Genomic DNA, 16,815 nt, shown 5'->3' with positions numbered 1-16,815 from the left:
TCAAAGATGACAAATTATTCAACATTTGTTTGAGAGAATCTGGAGAGTGACTATACAGAGTTAATCGCAGAGCTGTTTTTTCTTCTTTCCTCTCCCTTTAATCTTCTTAGGAGTCCTCAGATTTATCTTGTGACCTTTTGCTGCGACTTGTATGCCAGTACAAGCCAGTTTCTTCTGAACTACTGCTTTAGGAATTTTGGTTCTCTCTGGTTTTGTTGCAGATAATTCCGTAATTTATACAGTTGAATTGATCTTTTGATTAAGCTAAGGAATAGAGTACTTATTTTACTACTTGCTTTTGATTTCATGGAATACACCTGAATGGAGGACACTGAATGAGAGAGTTTTTATGGAGGTGTTATCTTATCTTGGCTTAAACAGGGTGTGAACCATGATATTGTTGACTCTTTGACAGAGGAATCACCCTCCTTCGTGGGACATTCAGAGATTGAAGTTGATCCATCTGACAGAGTGACAGACTGTTGTCCAGTAGATGGCGCCTTGCCCAAGACCATCTATTCCCTCTGAGGTTAAACCTTAAGATACATATTTTATACCCTTCTTTGAATGAGTAGAGAACTCTGAAGTCAGTTTCACAGCTACTTGTGCTGAAACTGTTTTTTGGCATACTTGTTTTTGGACTTTGAACTCAAGGAAACTACACATCTACACTCCATAAAATACTACAACAGTAATAGAGTATTTCTTCTGTATTGTCTTTTATGACACATGATGACGACTTTGAATTTGTGTTATTGTGAACTATGGCGCCTGTTTACAAAAATAAAACAACAACAGGTGTACTTGCACAGTATAAAAATAGTTGAGTAAAGTTCTGAATTTGAAATTCTTCTAAAGTAAAATGATATATTTTCTGGACCCCCTTAAAGTATTGAAAATGTCAAGACCCTGGAAATTACATTTTGTCATCTGGATCAGGAAGACAACTTACAATTTTATTACTGTCATCAGTCAATGACCTGACACACATTTTAGCTTCACTCCTTCCTAATCAGACACAACTGATAATGCCTGTGACCATACAATCTGTGGTTACTGTTTAACAACAACAATATTCCCTTGTTAAATTAATTGATATATTGGCAAGTGGATTTCGAATTGCATCTAAAGGTGCAGTGTGTATTATAAGATAGTCCTTTACTCGTCCCACAATGGGGAAATTCAAGTGTCACAGTAGCAAAGTAGACAGTGCAAAAAAATATAAAGCAAACAAGAGACTAAAAATATCAATTATTAAAAAGTTATTAGCAATTAAAATTAAAGAAGTAAAAATAAGCATATCTTACAACATATATATATATATATATATATATATATATATATATATATATATATATATATATATATATATATAGAGAGAGAGAGGAGAGAGAGAGAGAGAGAGAGAGAGAGAGAGAGAGCATTCATCAGATCAGAATTGGTAGAAATGGAATATGATATTGCCTTTATTAGATGGGACAGATGAAGAGAGACAGGAAACATGGGGAATAGAGAGCGGGGAAGACATGCAGGAAGTGGTCCTGGCCGGGAATCAAACTGGCGTCCTCTGCGATGAGGACTCTAGCCTCTGTGTGTGGGGCACTTAGACCGCTAGGCCACCAGTGCCCCATTAGTGTTATATTGGTTTTTAATGGACTGAACATACAAATGGTTTGTTTTTGTCAACTTAGAATTAGTCTTTTATATCACAGGGACAATTCCCCTCTCACAGCAGCCACCATCTTGCACCGTTGCCATGTTTCTACAGTAGCATTCTTGAATTTCCCCGTTGTGGGATGAGTAAAGGACTATCTTATTTTATCTTAGCACAGAACGGACAAACTATCAACAGCTAAACACATTTCCTATTTAGTGAGTAGCTGCTGAAATGCACTGGTTGGAAGATGACAAAGAAGAAGATTGTTTGGGTTTTTTTTGTGCACAAAATATCTTTTGTTGATAGATGTTGACAAAGGGAGGATCATACCTATCGTGCATCACAGGAGCTTCTTGTCCTCAAAGGCCGTCACTTCACTGATAGGAGGGCTGAGCAGGGGAGCGTTTGAATCAACAATCTGACAGCTAGGTGACGATTAATAACCCCATTCCCACACACTGTACCTTTTTAAGTAAACAATCTAAAAATGTTATTGCAGCAGCACATAAGGAAATACCCACTCTCATTCATTCCATTCATTAATCCTGGTAATTATTTAAAAAAAAAATTGTAACAGACTGAGGTGAGTGAGTACCTGTACGGTTTTACTGTCTTAAGCATAATCAGCTTCACTCTTCATGGAAATTAAGCAGTGGGAAAAGGGACAATCTGTTATGCTGTGTTACTCAACTTTTTTGATGTATACAGTATTTCTTATGTTTCCTGATTGACTTTTTTTGTACAATGTTCAGACATCTTTCGTTATGTTTTCGTCCATTAGTGAACATTTCCCACACATCACACCTTTCGAGTGTTTGTCCCATACTCAATCAATGTTGCAGCTCTTTTATGATGTGGTATCCAATCAGATACTGACATCGTTAGATTTTTTTTCTCGCATTGCATCGAAGTTTAAAATTGTGGTATGTAACATTGACAACCTAAGTTGCAGCAACTTTGATGAAGTGTCTTGCAGTCTTTGCTTTTGTTATATTTCAGTGTGAAAACTCGTCAGTGCCATTCCTTTCTTTTCTAAAGTCTTTTGTAGGGAAGTAGTTTGGTCATTCATATTTTGGATCTTGAAAATAAGCCCTTTTTCTTTATTTTTACATTTTCTTAAATTTGAAAGTGAAGTTCAAACATCTATTAGAGACTATATATTTTTTTACAAACTTTTCTGTAAAGCTCTATAGACTATTTGCAAGTTAGGGATTTACATTTCTGATTGTCCCTGCAATCAAGTATAGAATATACTGATAGTTCTCAATACTGTTGTCGTTTTAATTTAACACAATTGGTATGGTTCATGCTGTGTTGTTAATAATCGATAATTTATGCTGCTGGAAATCTAAGTATGTTGAAGGTTATTTTGGTAGCAGATGTCATACGGGACCTACAGTGACGGTTGAGTTGTCCTTCAGGGTCAGGGCTGGCCCTAACATAGGCAGTATAGGCAAATGCTAGGGGCGCCAGCCATCCATAAGGGGCACCGCTAATGAGTGAGGAAGAAAATTTGAAGATTAAATGAAAAACAATATTGTTTTATCTAATTCTTGGATTAAATTGCAGAAAGATGCAAGTAAACATTTAAAAGCTTGTGATTCACTTTTGGTTTTAAAAATAATGGTTTGCAAAGCAGTTTTTGAAGTCTTTAAGTGTTCATGATTTACCTGTTTTTGTTTTGTTGTTTTCTTTACATTTTGGAAGCTTAATTAGATAGAAAATGTAGGCTAGGCTTAAATGAGCATTTTGCTTCTGCCTTTTCACTTATCATTTAATACATTACTGTTGCTTTTTTTTTAAAGTGTCTGTACTGTGAAATTATTGTTATATAATGACTGAATACATCCTACTACTATTGCAGTATGCATTTTGAAATTGTATAATTATTTTCCTGCTAAATATCAGTGTTATTACCATTTTATTCATGTTCTTTTAGAGGTCATTTTAATTTAAAACAAAGGAAACCTGTAAAACATAAAGCTGGATGTCAGTTGTCTTTCAGTGTATATGTGATGTGATTGTTGGAGTTGGTTATTATACAAGGGGCGCCTGTTAAAATCTTGCCTAGCTCACCAAGTCGGTTAGGGCCGGCTCTGTTCAGGGCGGTTAGGGCCGGCTCTGTTCAGGGTTTTCATATCACAACAATAGTGTGATCTTCTGGATGCACGGAGCACCAGCAGCAGTCCGGTGCATGCCGTTGCGGCACTGCTGCTGTCCTCCAGTAGATTTAAAGAGTGCGCCCTGGCCCACAATGGAGGGCCGGCCTGCGAGTGGGAGGATCAGCTCGGCGCCTGCGATCCTTCTGGCTTTGTTACGCCTGGGAAGCCATTTTGGAAATCTGCTTGTTGTGCACTAGCATAACAGTCAGAAGCTACTTGCAAACTTTTGTGATTTTCTGCTGGAAAAAATCGCGTCACGGATCTGTGGGTCCGCAGTAATACTTAACCTCTAAGTTCCCATGCGCAGGGATGCTAGCAGAAGTTCGCGCATCTTTCCTGACAGTAATGTTTGGATATTTTCCCTTTGGATTGCGCTCTATAGAATAATAACATCCATGGACTACAACCACGCGGGCAAGTTGACATGAGAAAATACAACATTTACATTAGTAGTTGCGTTTGTCTGCTGTGAATGTGTATTCGTTTGATCCAGATTTATTTTGTCCTTGCTCGGCTCCTTTACCCACAAATAACGTCACCTCAGGCCTTATTTATCCAGGGTGATTTTTTCTCATTCCCTGTTAAACAACTGTTAAACACGTTACTTTTCTGCATAACTGCGTGTTTGACTGAGAAAAGAAAAATGTAACTGCACGATTATAATAAAGTGCGTCGTTGCAGAAGCCTGTAAGTCAGAGCTTTTTTGGAGTGACTGCGTTGTTTAAATTCATGGCGTCTAAATTTAGCACGGGGCAATATGAGAATGTAACAGGGCTCATATGTCATCTGGTTCAAAAGTATCTGCAGTTATTATTAAACTGAATATGTTTAAAACGGCGGCTGTGTGAACGATGTTTCGACAGTAGGTGGACTAGTCACAGCACTTTGCGTCTTCGTCGCAGGTGGTTTGCGTAAAGGAGCCAGCAAAACAGACATGCGATAAATACAGCAGCCAACTGTGGGACATATTTCCCCGTATAGCATACCAAGGTTGTAGATTTGCCAAAATAGTCTGCGTTTGTTGAACCTGTCTCCTTTTATAATGAGCTCAAGCATGACATGCCATCATATTTCAGTGAAGTCACAAAAAGCTGCAGATCAGAATCCGAACACCTGCAGCAGTTCTAGCACAGCTGACGTCCTGTCGGAGGTTGGTGTTTGATTTTCGAGTGCCCACATTTAGTGCTTACATCACAATACACTGCGAAAGTTGACAAATAAAAAAATCAGTAATCCTGGCTGAATCAAAGTAGTCCTCTTGGCTTCTGGATATTTGTTTCTGTTTACCCTCTTTTCGGCTTGGAGACTCAGATGGGGATTTGAAACATGATTAAGATTATGGGTGAAGGTTTGATGGTGGATTTTCCGAAAAGCAATCTGTTTGTTTGCCACCCCATTTATGCTTTATTTATCTGTTTAATTGAACTACTAGTTGGAGTAGGAGTTCCCTTATTGGCCAGAATATACGTAGACGTTTTGACCAGATGGTTACATTTTGGGACTAGATTGATTAAGCTTATTTTGACTGGAGATGCTACATTAAACAGATGGATGCTGATTGTTTATCGTTTATATTACAGGGGCTAGGCAAGGGCCTTGATGTCAAACCAGCAAGTGTATTTTCAGTCATGCCTTTTCATAACAGCATACAATTTTGACTGTTTAGACACTACCTTGCTGATGATGCATTTTCACACCTCACTAAATAGTACAGTATAATGAAACACTTGCACAATAGATATGACCTGCATTGTTGTTTAGAGGTGTGAAAAAATACCCATACAGCAATATATCACAATACTTTGGCCTCCGATATAATATCGATATTTCAACTCTTAATTGATTTTTTTATAAAAATAAAAATTCATATTTTAGCCGAGTTGGAACTAAAATACGACTTAGGTATTTCAAAAACAATGAAGTGGAAAAGTTGTTTTCAATCAAATAGTTTTGACTTAATTTGTCCTTTCAATTTTGAGTAATATTGTGTGATTTACATATACACCATCTCTTTTTTTCTTCGTTAACTGTGTAGAATATCCCAATATATCCCAATAGTGTGATATCAAGATGCGTATCGCATCGTGAGTTCTTGCCAATACTCACCCCTATTGTTGTTAGTTCTGTCTTTATTTAATGCAGACTGTTTAAGAGCAGTGTTGGGAAACTTCTGAAGTAATTATGGAGGTTGCAGATTCGTTGGTTTTGATCATTGTTTCTGTATTTTGCCCAACAGTCGAAGATAAAAGTCCCCAAAGTCCTGGAATTAACCATAATTTGATTATCAGGCCTTTGTTAGATCTTATTTGCCTCCTCTTAAACCATCATACAACCACACAGATTAATCTTGTGACCTTACCCCACCCTTTATCATAAGATGGTATAAAAAAGCATTAGAAACACATCTATGTGTAATGCAGTGCAGTTCAGCAACACAAACTGGAATAACTCTGAAATACATGGATGAATCAGCGCCTCTCTGAAACAGTCTAAACTAAGACAGATCCTTATAAACTTCAATAATGTAGGATGTGTTGCAACAGTTTAGTATTAATTTGCATTAATTTTAGCTAGGGGAACTTTATAAACTGGCAACAGAGAGTATTATGGTAACAACATTAACACAGGGAGGTTTCATTATGAGAAGCTCAACCCTCAGACTAGTTGTTTCCCGCCCATTGCCAAACAGCCAGCCCCACCCCTTGCTGCTGTACATGGTTTCATAATACTGCTCTCTCAGTGCGTGGAGCTTATCCGAGAAGTCACTGAAGGAATAGCTGTTCTTAAGAGGAGTCTGCTTAATACAACGTGAGAGAGGAGCGTCGCTCTCCCTGTCCCGTCTCCACTGGCCTTTCCCTGCCTGTTTGTGGACCCGAGGAGAAGAGACAAGTCTTCATTCCAGCTTCTCTCCGTAGCCTCCGTCAGCAACCAGCCACAGCCACATGCAGGAAGAGGTCGGCCAACTCTTGTCCACAGTAGCATTGTTGTGTTCCTAGGGAAAGGGAATGTCCCGGCAGCTCTCATTAGGGCTTTCTGATGTTGTTGTACAGCGTAGCATTAACTGGTGGTTGTTTTTTTTTTGGGAGAGAAGCCCAGAGGATAGCACAAGAATTTATTTAGGACAGGCAATGAATTTACCAGTGCTGTACTGATTTAATATGTAATGCAGGTCTGAATCTGTTATAAAATAAGACTTCACAATGCCAGAACTTGAGCTCATTAGCAGAACTAATTCGTCTGCAGGAGACAGGCTGAATAAGGCAGTGCATGCGTTGTTGTGATTGTGTGTTTGTGTGTGTGGAAGTTTGTGCTTGTCATCCTCTGTCCACCATGTCAGCTTTGGCTAAAGATCCCTATCCCATGCGTCCTGACTCTTGCAGTCTAAACAAAGAAGAATGAACATGGATTTTTCTCAACTGCACACATACACACCGCCACAGTGTGCTCCGGAGAACACCGGCTATACCTACTCTCTCAGGTGAGACCTCAGTGCGGTGCTGTGCTGGGCTATGCTGGCAGGCTGCACGTTAAACAGTCCAGAGCTATGGCATTTACAGTTACACCCTGCATATGATTTGTTAATACAGCTTGGAATATTTACTTAGTTGAAGCTATTTTTTTAAGATATTTTGTGTAATGTCAGCAAAGCTACTCAGTTTTTCATTGTCTTGTTGTCTTGAACAGAGCATGTTGGGTGTTGTCGATCATGAGTCTACTATAATAACATTTTATATCTCAACTGTGTAACCAAGTCATAAGGGCTGTCTTTTGAATGGAAAGGTTTCTACTCTGCCTGATGGAGTTGTGTGCGAATCAAAGACAAACCTTTTAGGAGTAAAATTATACAAGTTTGCTTTTACATTTCCTTTTAACTACTGTGTTTTAAGAGGTTCTTTAAGTCAGTTACTCTGACTTTCTAAAAAAAAAAAAATGTGGTTGTGGCTTAGATGACTCAGCCTCATGATTCAGTTGGCGTGTGTGTGTTTAAGTTGTTAGCGGGGAGTGGGGAGCCACGCAGGGTAAAAACACAGAGGAGCTCCAGATTTTTCTCCATGCAACCACTTCTTAGGATAAAGGTGCCAACTCTAGTATACATTAAAAGCAGCCCATTCCATAGTTCTTCTCATCCATCAATTGTTTCCCAGGAGACTCGTCGCAGATGATACCTTTTTAGGTGTGGTCAAACACTTACCAAGGAATGTCTGTGCATGTGCAGGAATGTTGTTGCCCAAACTTCTGTCACAGTCCATGTCAGAAACTCTCAGAAAAGAGAAAGGCCTCTGGGTGTGGGGTCAGGAATTTAAATATCACCTTGACGTGTACTTAACTCACTTTCTGACTCTAGAGGAAGGAAGAGTTATTGCGTAGGGCCCTTCGGTCATTAAGGCGGGAGTGTATAAGTGTCTTGTGAAACAAAAATCCAGTTTAAACTTAAGAATCTCTCTTTGTGTTTAGTGTCTTGAAATGCAGGGAGCATTGTGAAAACAGGCAGACAACACACGTACAGTACTAGGAGCTCTTTTTCATCCAGCTGAACAGGCTCAGGCAGGTTTTTGTGTAATTATGTCAAATACTCGACCGTTGCTTTTATATTTACTGTAATCCGCTCATATAGTTTTATATGTGGGATAGATGATGCATGTTGGGAATTTGCCTATGAGGTGTTTACATTTTGAGATGTTGATGAGCAGGTATCCTGTTGCTATACCAGAACTTGTATGGCAACAAAAGCAAAACATACCCATCAACCTCCTCATGATTTCAATTCAGCTTTGCAGCACTTAAAGCTCATTTAAGTAATCTGAAATCCTCATGATAAGCAGTCTCATGAGTCTCATAATGGACTGGGGCAAAGAAAGATGATGAATGTTCGAGAGTGTGTTGACATGCCGCTGGAATCGGCCAGGTAGACTGAAAGGCTTGGAACAAGCTAATCGTGTTCCTTTGAATGCGTCAGCTGAGAAGCTATTAATGACCTCACAGGCACAACCAGAGCCTTGATCCCAGGATTACACTAATAGTGTATGCCTCTTGACCAGCTAGTTGAGAGGTCTGTGGTTTTTATTAGCCTGTGCGTCCTGGAGCTTAGTAGATGATGACTCTCAGCTGGCTTGAGGAAGAAACCTGTCGTGTGCTTGGAGTTAATCTAATGTTATTTTTAAGTGTGAATTTGGATTTAAAAAAAATTTAATTATGTTTTTCTAGTATTCATAATTCTTGAGTATTATTAAAAATAAATGCAAATCAACTTAAAATGTCAATGTTTTAGTTAGTGCTGGGCGATAATTTGATAACGATAATTATCGTAATATAATTTTTCTGGATATTAATATAAAAAATGTTGTTAAAATTCAATATAAATAAACATGTCATTACACCCCTCAGCCACTTAAAATGGAGGGGGCACCAATGAGCCTTACACGCTCTTTGTCACCCAACGGTGGACATTAGTTTTAGAATTCATTATATTTTCAAAGCATTGACTGTATATTAGGGATGTACATTTAAAGTATTTCCATGATCGATTTTTGGAAATGTTAACGATCAATTATCGATTAATTGATTAAAAAAAACATTATTATTCTTACGTCAAAAACAAGGCCAAATACGTTGTTTTCCCTCTAAATTGTATTTTCTACAGCAACAGAATGCATATAACTGACGGGATTGAATACGGGCACATGTTTGACACGCAGAATATCAACGAACAGGCTCATTAAAATATTCTACGCGGACATAGGCTTATAAAGTGAAGGCTGAGACTATTAACAGACACGTACTTCAGACTCACAGTGTCCAGTTTTCTGCTCACTCGTTCTTATTGAGAAAAATAAATGTGTATTTGATCAGGTGTCAGCCGGGAGCGCAACCGGGTCACTATCAGTCCAGCTGCAGAAAAGCTCAGACGGCTCTGATGTTGCTGCTCTGCAAACATAGCGTACCTGAATTTCCCCTCAGTCTGTTGCCTTAGTATCCAAAGGTGGGAAATGTCCTGTGTAAAGTTGTCAACCTTCGTGTCCATGTCGTTGTTGGCAGCAGTTTTGTATTGATCCTCCTTTAAAAAAGTGCTTGTGGAGACTGACGCGCAGCCGCAGCCCCCAGCTGAGCGTCTCCACTGTGCGCAACACCTTTAACAGCTGATTCACATCGAAACATGCTTTAAACTTAAAACACCTCCCTGATAGCTGAGTGTAATATGACACCACATGATGTTTGTTCCGCGTGACGGAAAATTGATAAGAAATTACTCGAAACACGAATTTTTTATTAACAATCAATTAATCGATACTCCATTAATTGTGGTCATCCCTACTGTAATAAATATGGACAGTGACCCGTCTTCTCCTCCATTGTATGAAAATTAAGCCAACTTAAAGCCACATCAGGAACTGACATATTGCGCCCATTGACTGTCTATAGAATAGACAACGTTCCTTAGTTTCCGCTCATTGTGTAATATGAAGCCAAATGATGCTGACATATTGTGCTGGTGGAGCCATGGCAAGCACAGAAGCGATCTGGTGGTAGAGCTGCAGGACTGACGTCTCAACCTCTCCACTAATCAAGACCTGTTTTTAACTTCTCAATACAACGTCAAAACCCCGCGGGTGGTACAGTCCTCGCAGAGCAGACTCTTATATTGATTTGAAGCAGAGACTTATGGCTTTGGAAATTTCAATTACTCTTGTGTTAGCGTTTGTTACGATTTCTCTTGCTGTATTTCTACTACTCTAATCAGGTACCACACGCTGCATAAGCCTGCATTTGTCAACAAAGCTGTCTATCATCTTTAAAAATAAGATAAGTAATTGTAACACAACTTCTCAGAAAATGAACTAACTGTCATGACATAAACCACATTTAAGAGAAATGTATTTGACGTGTATAGTTTTCTAGTTCAGCCCATGTCCCATCTGTTACAATGGAGAAGGAGGGCTTTAATAGCTATACTGCAGCCAATGACCAGGGGGGAGCTTCAAATGTTTTGGGATCACTTTTGTTGTGATGTCAGTCTTCTTTTATCCAGTCAGTCAGTGAGTAACTGTAATGAACATGAGTATAAACCAAATAATTACAGCTAACTGTTTTCCTATAATTGAGTGGAGCTCAGGCCAAGGGATGGCAGTTAAATGTCTTTGCCTCAGCTTTGAATTCAACATCCAGACTAACTTTATAAATATCAACCTGTCAGAAAGCCTGACAGCTGATTATGATCAGACTTTAGTGGGTGCCTGCACGTGTCTATGGGCCACAGTGAATACACTGTGACCGGTGCAGAGACGGACGGGGTCAGGTGACAGAAACCGTTGGCCCATCTGTTTTCAAAACTCAAAAGAGCAGTGACAAGTTTTGTGGCCCTTCAAAGAAAGAGGGAGCGTAGGCCAGCCAATCGTGCCTTGTTTCTTTTATCAGCTCTGAGGCCGCCCACACACAGACACACAACAGGACTACCATCATTTTGTGCATTCAAGTAACACTGTAAATAGAACAAAATATTTTACTCATCTATATGACATTTTTATTTTATAGGGAATGGGAAGTTGTCTGAGCGTTCACATCGTCACTGCTGCTTTCACACACTTACCAAACATATTCACTCATTCCAGTACAGATTGCAAGCATCACCCAAAACTTAGTATTACAGCCTGCTTTTGGTAGATGAAAGGTGAGATCAATATGTTTATTTTTGGTTTTGAACAATTTGTGTCACAGTGGAAATACGGAGAGATTTGCGGAAAAAAAATAGTGTCTTGAAACTTACTTTAAATTCCAATTTTTTAAAGAATTACAAGTTCAGCTTGTCCTGAAAGAGGGTGTGCTTGCACTAGGGATGGGCATTTCAAGCAAATACTATTTGATAATCATTGGCATCTATTCGACGATTATTCAATAACCCCCCCCCCCCCCCCCCCCCCCCCCCCCCCCCCCACACACACACACACACACACACACACACACACACAATAAACACACACACCTGTCCCTTTAATGGCCTGTGTGGCCGTTGCGTTAACCAGCAGCGAGACGAGGGGCTGCTAGTAGCGGGCACTGAAAGCGTCTGTCTCGATCTTTATGTGGGTGTTTCTGTGACGCAGCAATGTGGCGTGTATGTTTACATTTTAAAGCCATGCTAAGTCTCTGGAAACACGTGTGTAGTAGTGTGAGATTCAGAAATGGAGAAAATCGCTGTGACCGTTGCTAATGTTTTCTTCTTCTTTTGCTATTTAATGCAGTTAGAATTCTTCTTCTTCTGTTATTTAACGCGGTTAGCAAACAGCTTGAAGACACTCTAGAGCCACCATTTGGTAGGAATACCGTATTACTGCAGGCACCGGTTAAAACGATGAAAATTTGTACTTTTAAAAGAGAAAATATTCACAGTAACTCAGATTTTTACCAAGTGAACGAATATTCAAAAATCACTGCCCATCCCTAGCCTACAGTCCTTTTTAAATGAAGGGTTTTCCCGTAGATAGACAATTTTGCCTTGGAGCTAAAATTAGGAAACAGCTTTCTCTTGTTCAGGAACAGATATTTTGTTGTCAGTCATTGATATTTTGGTGGTATTTAAAGATTTTTGTATTTTTTTTGTAGCGGAAAACAACCCTCATAGCGTTGTATTCTAATCAATTTTCAATTTAGACAGTAACAGTTTTATATAACTACGAGACAAACCAACCATTGTTAAATCTCAGTATTCATCATTCAGTCAAAAGTAGTCTCTGATTCTGCGAAGTACAGTTTTATCTTTTTTACCACACAGCGGAAAACTGGTACAGCTGTGTGGTTCAACATTGAGCTTTTTAACCACTTGAATGACAGATGCACTGTGATCATCTCTGTAGAAAGGGTGTGTGTGTGTGTTGTGTATGGACTCACGCAGACCCTCCATATTTTATGATAGTGGAAGTGGGTCAGTGGGGCTGCTGCCTCTGGTGAAAGGTTGTTTTTTTTAACCTCATTCAGGAAAGCTACACTGTGATAGTAGTGAGCAGCAGCAGCAATGGACTCTTGGTACTGAACGTGAACAGCAGCTGAAGATAATTCTTGTAACGTAAGCCTGTATAGTATGAAAGAATACTACAATGTAATGTGTACATTGTTCAATATTGCAATAACTACAGTGCAACAATACACAATAATCATGAGCTACAACTTGGTGTCAAAATTCTAAATTGCAGTTCCTTTTCAACACCGAATTGACACAAATGATTACCCCTCTCTCGCTTTAATCCGTTTAAAGTGCAGTATTATTAAGACAAAGTATTTATGTTCTGAAAATGTTGAATCTGGGGTGGGCCAATTTGGAGAAATGAGCATTAGTGGGCTGGATTTTCAAGTAGTCCAAATGAAATTATGAAAAAGTACAATCCTGCAAAAGGCAGAGACACCATTTTTTTTTCTTTTTTTCTGAGCATTTGATTTATTGAAAGACAGTTTTGAGCAAGGAAAACTAACTGCTTCTTCAAAAACGACCTATGTTGAAATTAAATCTTTGATACAAGACGAGGTTTAAGGATGCAGTTAAAACAGGCTGCGGCTGTGTACGACATGCAGATCGGACAGTTGTTGTTCAAGCTGCTGTCACAGTTGTTTTGACATCTGGTCCGTGTGTATTTCAGCACATCACTGGTGACTGGTCAAGTGTTGAGCAAACCACAGCAGCAGGATTTTGGTGAGATAACTTGTGCCTCAGATTAAACTCATGTCAACACTTATATTTCTGCCTCTGCTCCTCTTCACAAACTTCATCACAACTGTGGAAAGAAAAATAAAAGTTCTGTCTCCTTGTGCTCATGAAGCCCATGTTTTATCAGCATCTCTGTGTCTGTATGACCCAGACATGTGCGCATGTGCCGTCAGCATCTGCCCCTTGGAAATGGTACATCTCAAGCCATCGCTCCTCATCTCCTTATCGCTATTTCTTTATAGCTAGAGAGATGTTTAGATTGGTCTCCATGGCAGCTGCAGCAACATGAAAGGCACAGTATAGTGTAATAATGTAGACGGGGAAGGACACCAGTGGGCTGGAACAATCCTAGTCACAGGACCAAATCCCGCCCACCTAGAGTTAGTCTGATTGGAATTTCGAAGGCTCTTTGCTCTGTTCCAAAACTCCCAGTTCCTGGCCTCTGATAAATATAGGCCTCAGCACCTCGGGGGTAAAAAAACTCTCTCCACTCTGCGACAGTTTGAGGAAACAGTTTGGTGCTATGCTTCTGCTCAAATTTGGTATTTTCCTAACAGACTTCCAGAGGCTTGTGCTTGGAGGGGAAAAAAAGAGAGCAATGTGATTTCTGTAAACACAGCCGGGTCTCACGGTGTCATGTGGAGGAGATACATATTAATTGTAGGAATGTTTTTAGCAAATACTCCGAAGTACAAACTCCAACCTCTGTGAAATGATTATGGCAGAGGTCTAATGTATAAAGACTGACACAGTGCCTTCTGTTAAAACATGCTTGTGCTTGCAATATTAATACTTATCATGTCTGAGTTGTTAAAAAATGTTCTGCAGTTAAGATTGGATTTTTAAAGCAAACTAAACGTCAGCTGAAGACTTGTTTTCAGACCGAGTTGAAAATGTCACAAATATGATAAAGGTATGTGACATCTGAGTGCAAGTTGTTTACATCTGCAAGCCTAAAATGCTGTTTTATGTTTGTTGATCTGGGAGTTCAGTATGTCCTTCTTTGCCCTGCACTCTGACTCATCTTCCACAGAGCAGTCAGTATTCACTTATGGCTACAAAACAAATGTTTTTCAATAACTTTGGGAGGAGCTTTTTGCTCCTCCTGTTTCAACACGCCCCCTCGTCTTGTAAAACCTTTCTCTTTTCTTGTTGGGGTACGTTCTTGGCAAATATTTGACAAAGCTTTTGGAACAACACTAGTGGGTTTGAAGCTGAGATTAACAACCCACATGGTTTCTATAATGGCTGTCAGATTTAAGTATGTATATGTGAGACAACATGTGGTGGCCAGTGTTTTTACTCCAGGTTTGAGGGAACTTTTAAGATCACTACAGTTATCTTGCGTTGCGTCCCAGAACTGCAGATTAGCTCTTATTGTAAGATCAGCTACTATGCCTGTAAAAAAATAAGCTAAAAGGCATTGTTAATTCTTATTCAGAATGACAGTCAACAGTTTCTATTTTAACTTTCATTGCTTTATGTTGTTATCAAATCAAGTTTCTTCAGTTGCATCATAAACATTAAGTTGATTTATTCCCGTTAGAATAACTTTGTATTTCAGGAACTCTTTGTCTTTGTGATATTATTAACATTTTTCCAATACTGATACTAGTATTGGTGTTAGTTAGTATTCAGCTTAAAATGTCTGTCAGTATTGCGACCCTGTTAACTGCTGACTTTCAGCCAGATGCATCCCTCATTATCGTCTTTAGACGATCATTATAAGAAATACTTATCTGATGAGGATATTGAATCTTAAAATTCCCTCTGTGTTTCAACAGCTGTGTAAACTCCACAAACCCTGTTACATTCAGCTGAAGGTTTACACTTTTAAAACCGTAACACCGGGAGAGACGCATTCGAGGTGGGCTGAGAGAAGACTACTGTTACAAGCTGCTAAATCAAGTGTACACAGCGTCTTCTTCTTTTTAAAAGAAGACACACACATAAAAACAGATAGAACAAATTGAAGAATGAGAAATCAAGTGGATCACGTGTGTGATGTTATTGTGGACGGCGGGTGGAATAAAAACACTATAGGTAAACTGCCAATCAGACACGTTCAGCATTGCAGGCCCTGCCCCCAAAAGCCCTGGGGCCTATGAAAAGTACTGACCCCCTACCAGGGGCTTTTTAGGGGGCAGATTGACTACCCCTGAACTAAATTCACCCCGTAGGTCCACCGGTTGAAACGCACATAGTTCCAGGGTAAAGTTCCTGTGGTCGAAAAACGCCTTTAGACACATCTTATGACCTGCATTTCAGACCTACAATAATAGAAATCATAACCATTTGAACCAACTAGTACTTGATTATACTGCCAACTAGGTGATGACGATTTTTAACCGTTTAGGTCCACTAAACCTACACATGCCTAGTTATACTGTTGCAGAAACACATTAGGTGAACACAGCACGGGCTCCACACACACTCAACCTTCAACACTGGTTCAAAATGATTCAGTCTTGCATCTGTGCCTGTGTTACTACCTCTGATGCTAGCACGCAGCTTTGGGTTTTATGTTGTTTGTCAGACAAAGCAGGTAAATTGAAGACATCACTTTGGGTCCTATCAGAGGTCTGTTTTTCAGAAATATATCTACCAAAGAGTTAGTTAATAAATCCTGAAAATAACCAGCAGGTTGTGTGAGGACAGAAATAATCATGCTCCTGTACTCCAACCTTCAGCAAACCCAACAGAATTATTCTACTCCAGTTTAAATGTTATTAAAGTCTGTTCAAACGCAGATCACTGTTCCTGCATGTAACATGATGCCTCATTGTGTCTGCTCTGTGATGGGATCTCATTTTTTTGCATACACTATGCAAAGCAGGCAGCAGGAGGGTGGGTGGCAAGTTCCTTTAGTGGCAGCAAACCAAACATGGCGCTGGAAGTGTAGACTCACCAGAAGGGATGTTACTGTAGTTACTTTTCCTTTGTCATGGAGGAATTTGTCATCTGTGGTTCTATGGATGGATCTGAAAGAAATAACAACAAGTTGGTTTTGCGTTGGCAGTTTTTCCGGCTGCTGTGAATCCCACACTGTCGTACAACATCCAGGCCGTTGTAGTCTTCAGGGTGCGTTATCCTGACGGGCCCTCAAAGAGCAGACGCTGGAGTTATGTTGCACTCACCTGGCGGGCAAATACTTCCTCAATGATTCATCATGTGGAGTTTACACCAGGATAAATGGCCCAGATCCAGTTGCTTCATCCTTAGGCTGTCTGGAATTTCTTTCAAATATCTATGTTTACTTTCGGTTAGTGTGAATTTTTCTGACGCAAGATCCCTTCAGTCAGTCT

The 16,815-nt window shown here is 39.6% G+C and overlaps 1 protein-coding gene across 4 annotated transcripts in view; it reads left to right on the top strand.

Moving 5' to 3' along the window:
• sun1 (Sad1 and UNC84 domain containing 1) overlaps positions 1-16,815 on the top strand; it is a 39,263-nt gene that overhangs the window by 2,118 nt on the left and 20,330 nt on the right. Inside the window, exons 1-2 of one of the 4 annotated variants that reach the window (XM_034711086.1) lie at positions 3,799-4,233; positions 7,200-7,297. The exons of 1 other annotated variant lie outside the window; for it this stretch is intronic. In XM_034711086.1, the coding sequence (XP_034566977.1) occupies positions 7,215-7,297 (83 nt within the window). In that variant the 5' untranslated portion in view covers positions 3,799-4,233; positions 7,200-7,214. Of the gene's footprint in view, positions 1-3,798; positions 4,234-6,569; positions 6,774-7,199; positions 7,298-16,815 lie in introns of those variants that run through there. 2 more of the 4 variants (XM_034711085.1, XM_034711084.1) reach the window with 2 other exon arrangements.

This window comes from Notolabrus celidotus, chromosome 20, assembly GCF_009762535.1.
Source record: "Notolabrus celidotus isolate fNotCel1 chromosome 20, fNotCel1.pri, whole genome shotgun sequence".
Lineage (NCBI taxonomy): Eukaryota > Metazoa > Chordata > Actinopteri > Labriformes > Labridae > Notolabrus > Notolabrus celidotus.
This window is presented reverse-complemented; position numbering and strand designations above follow the sequence as displayed.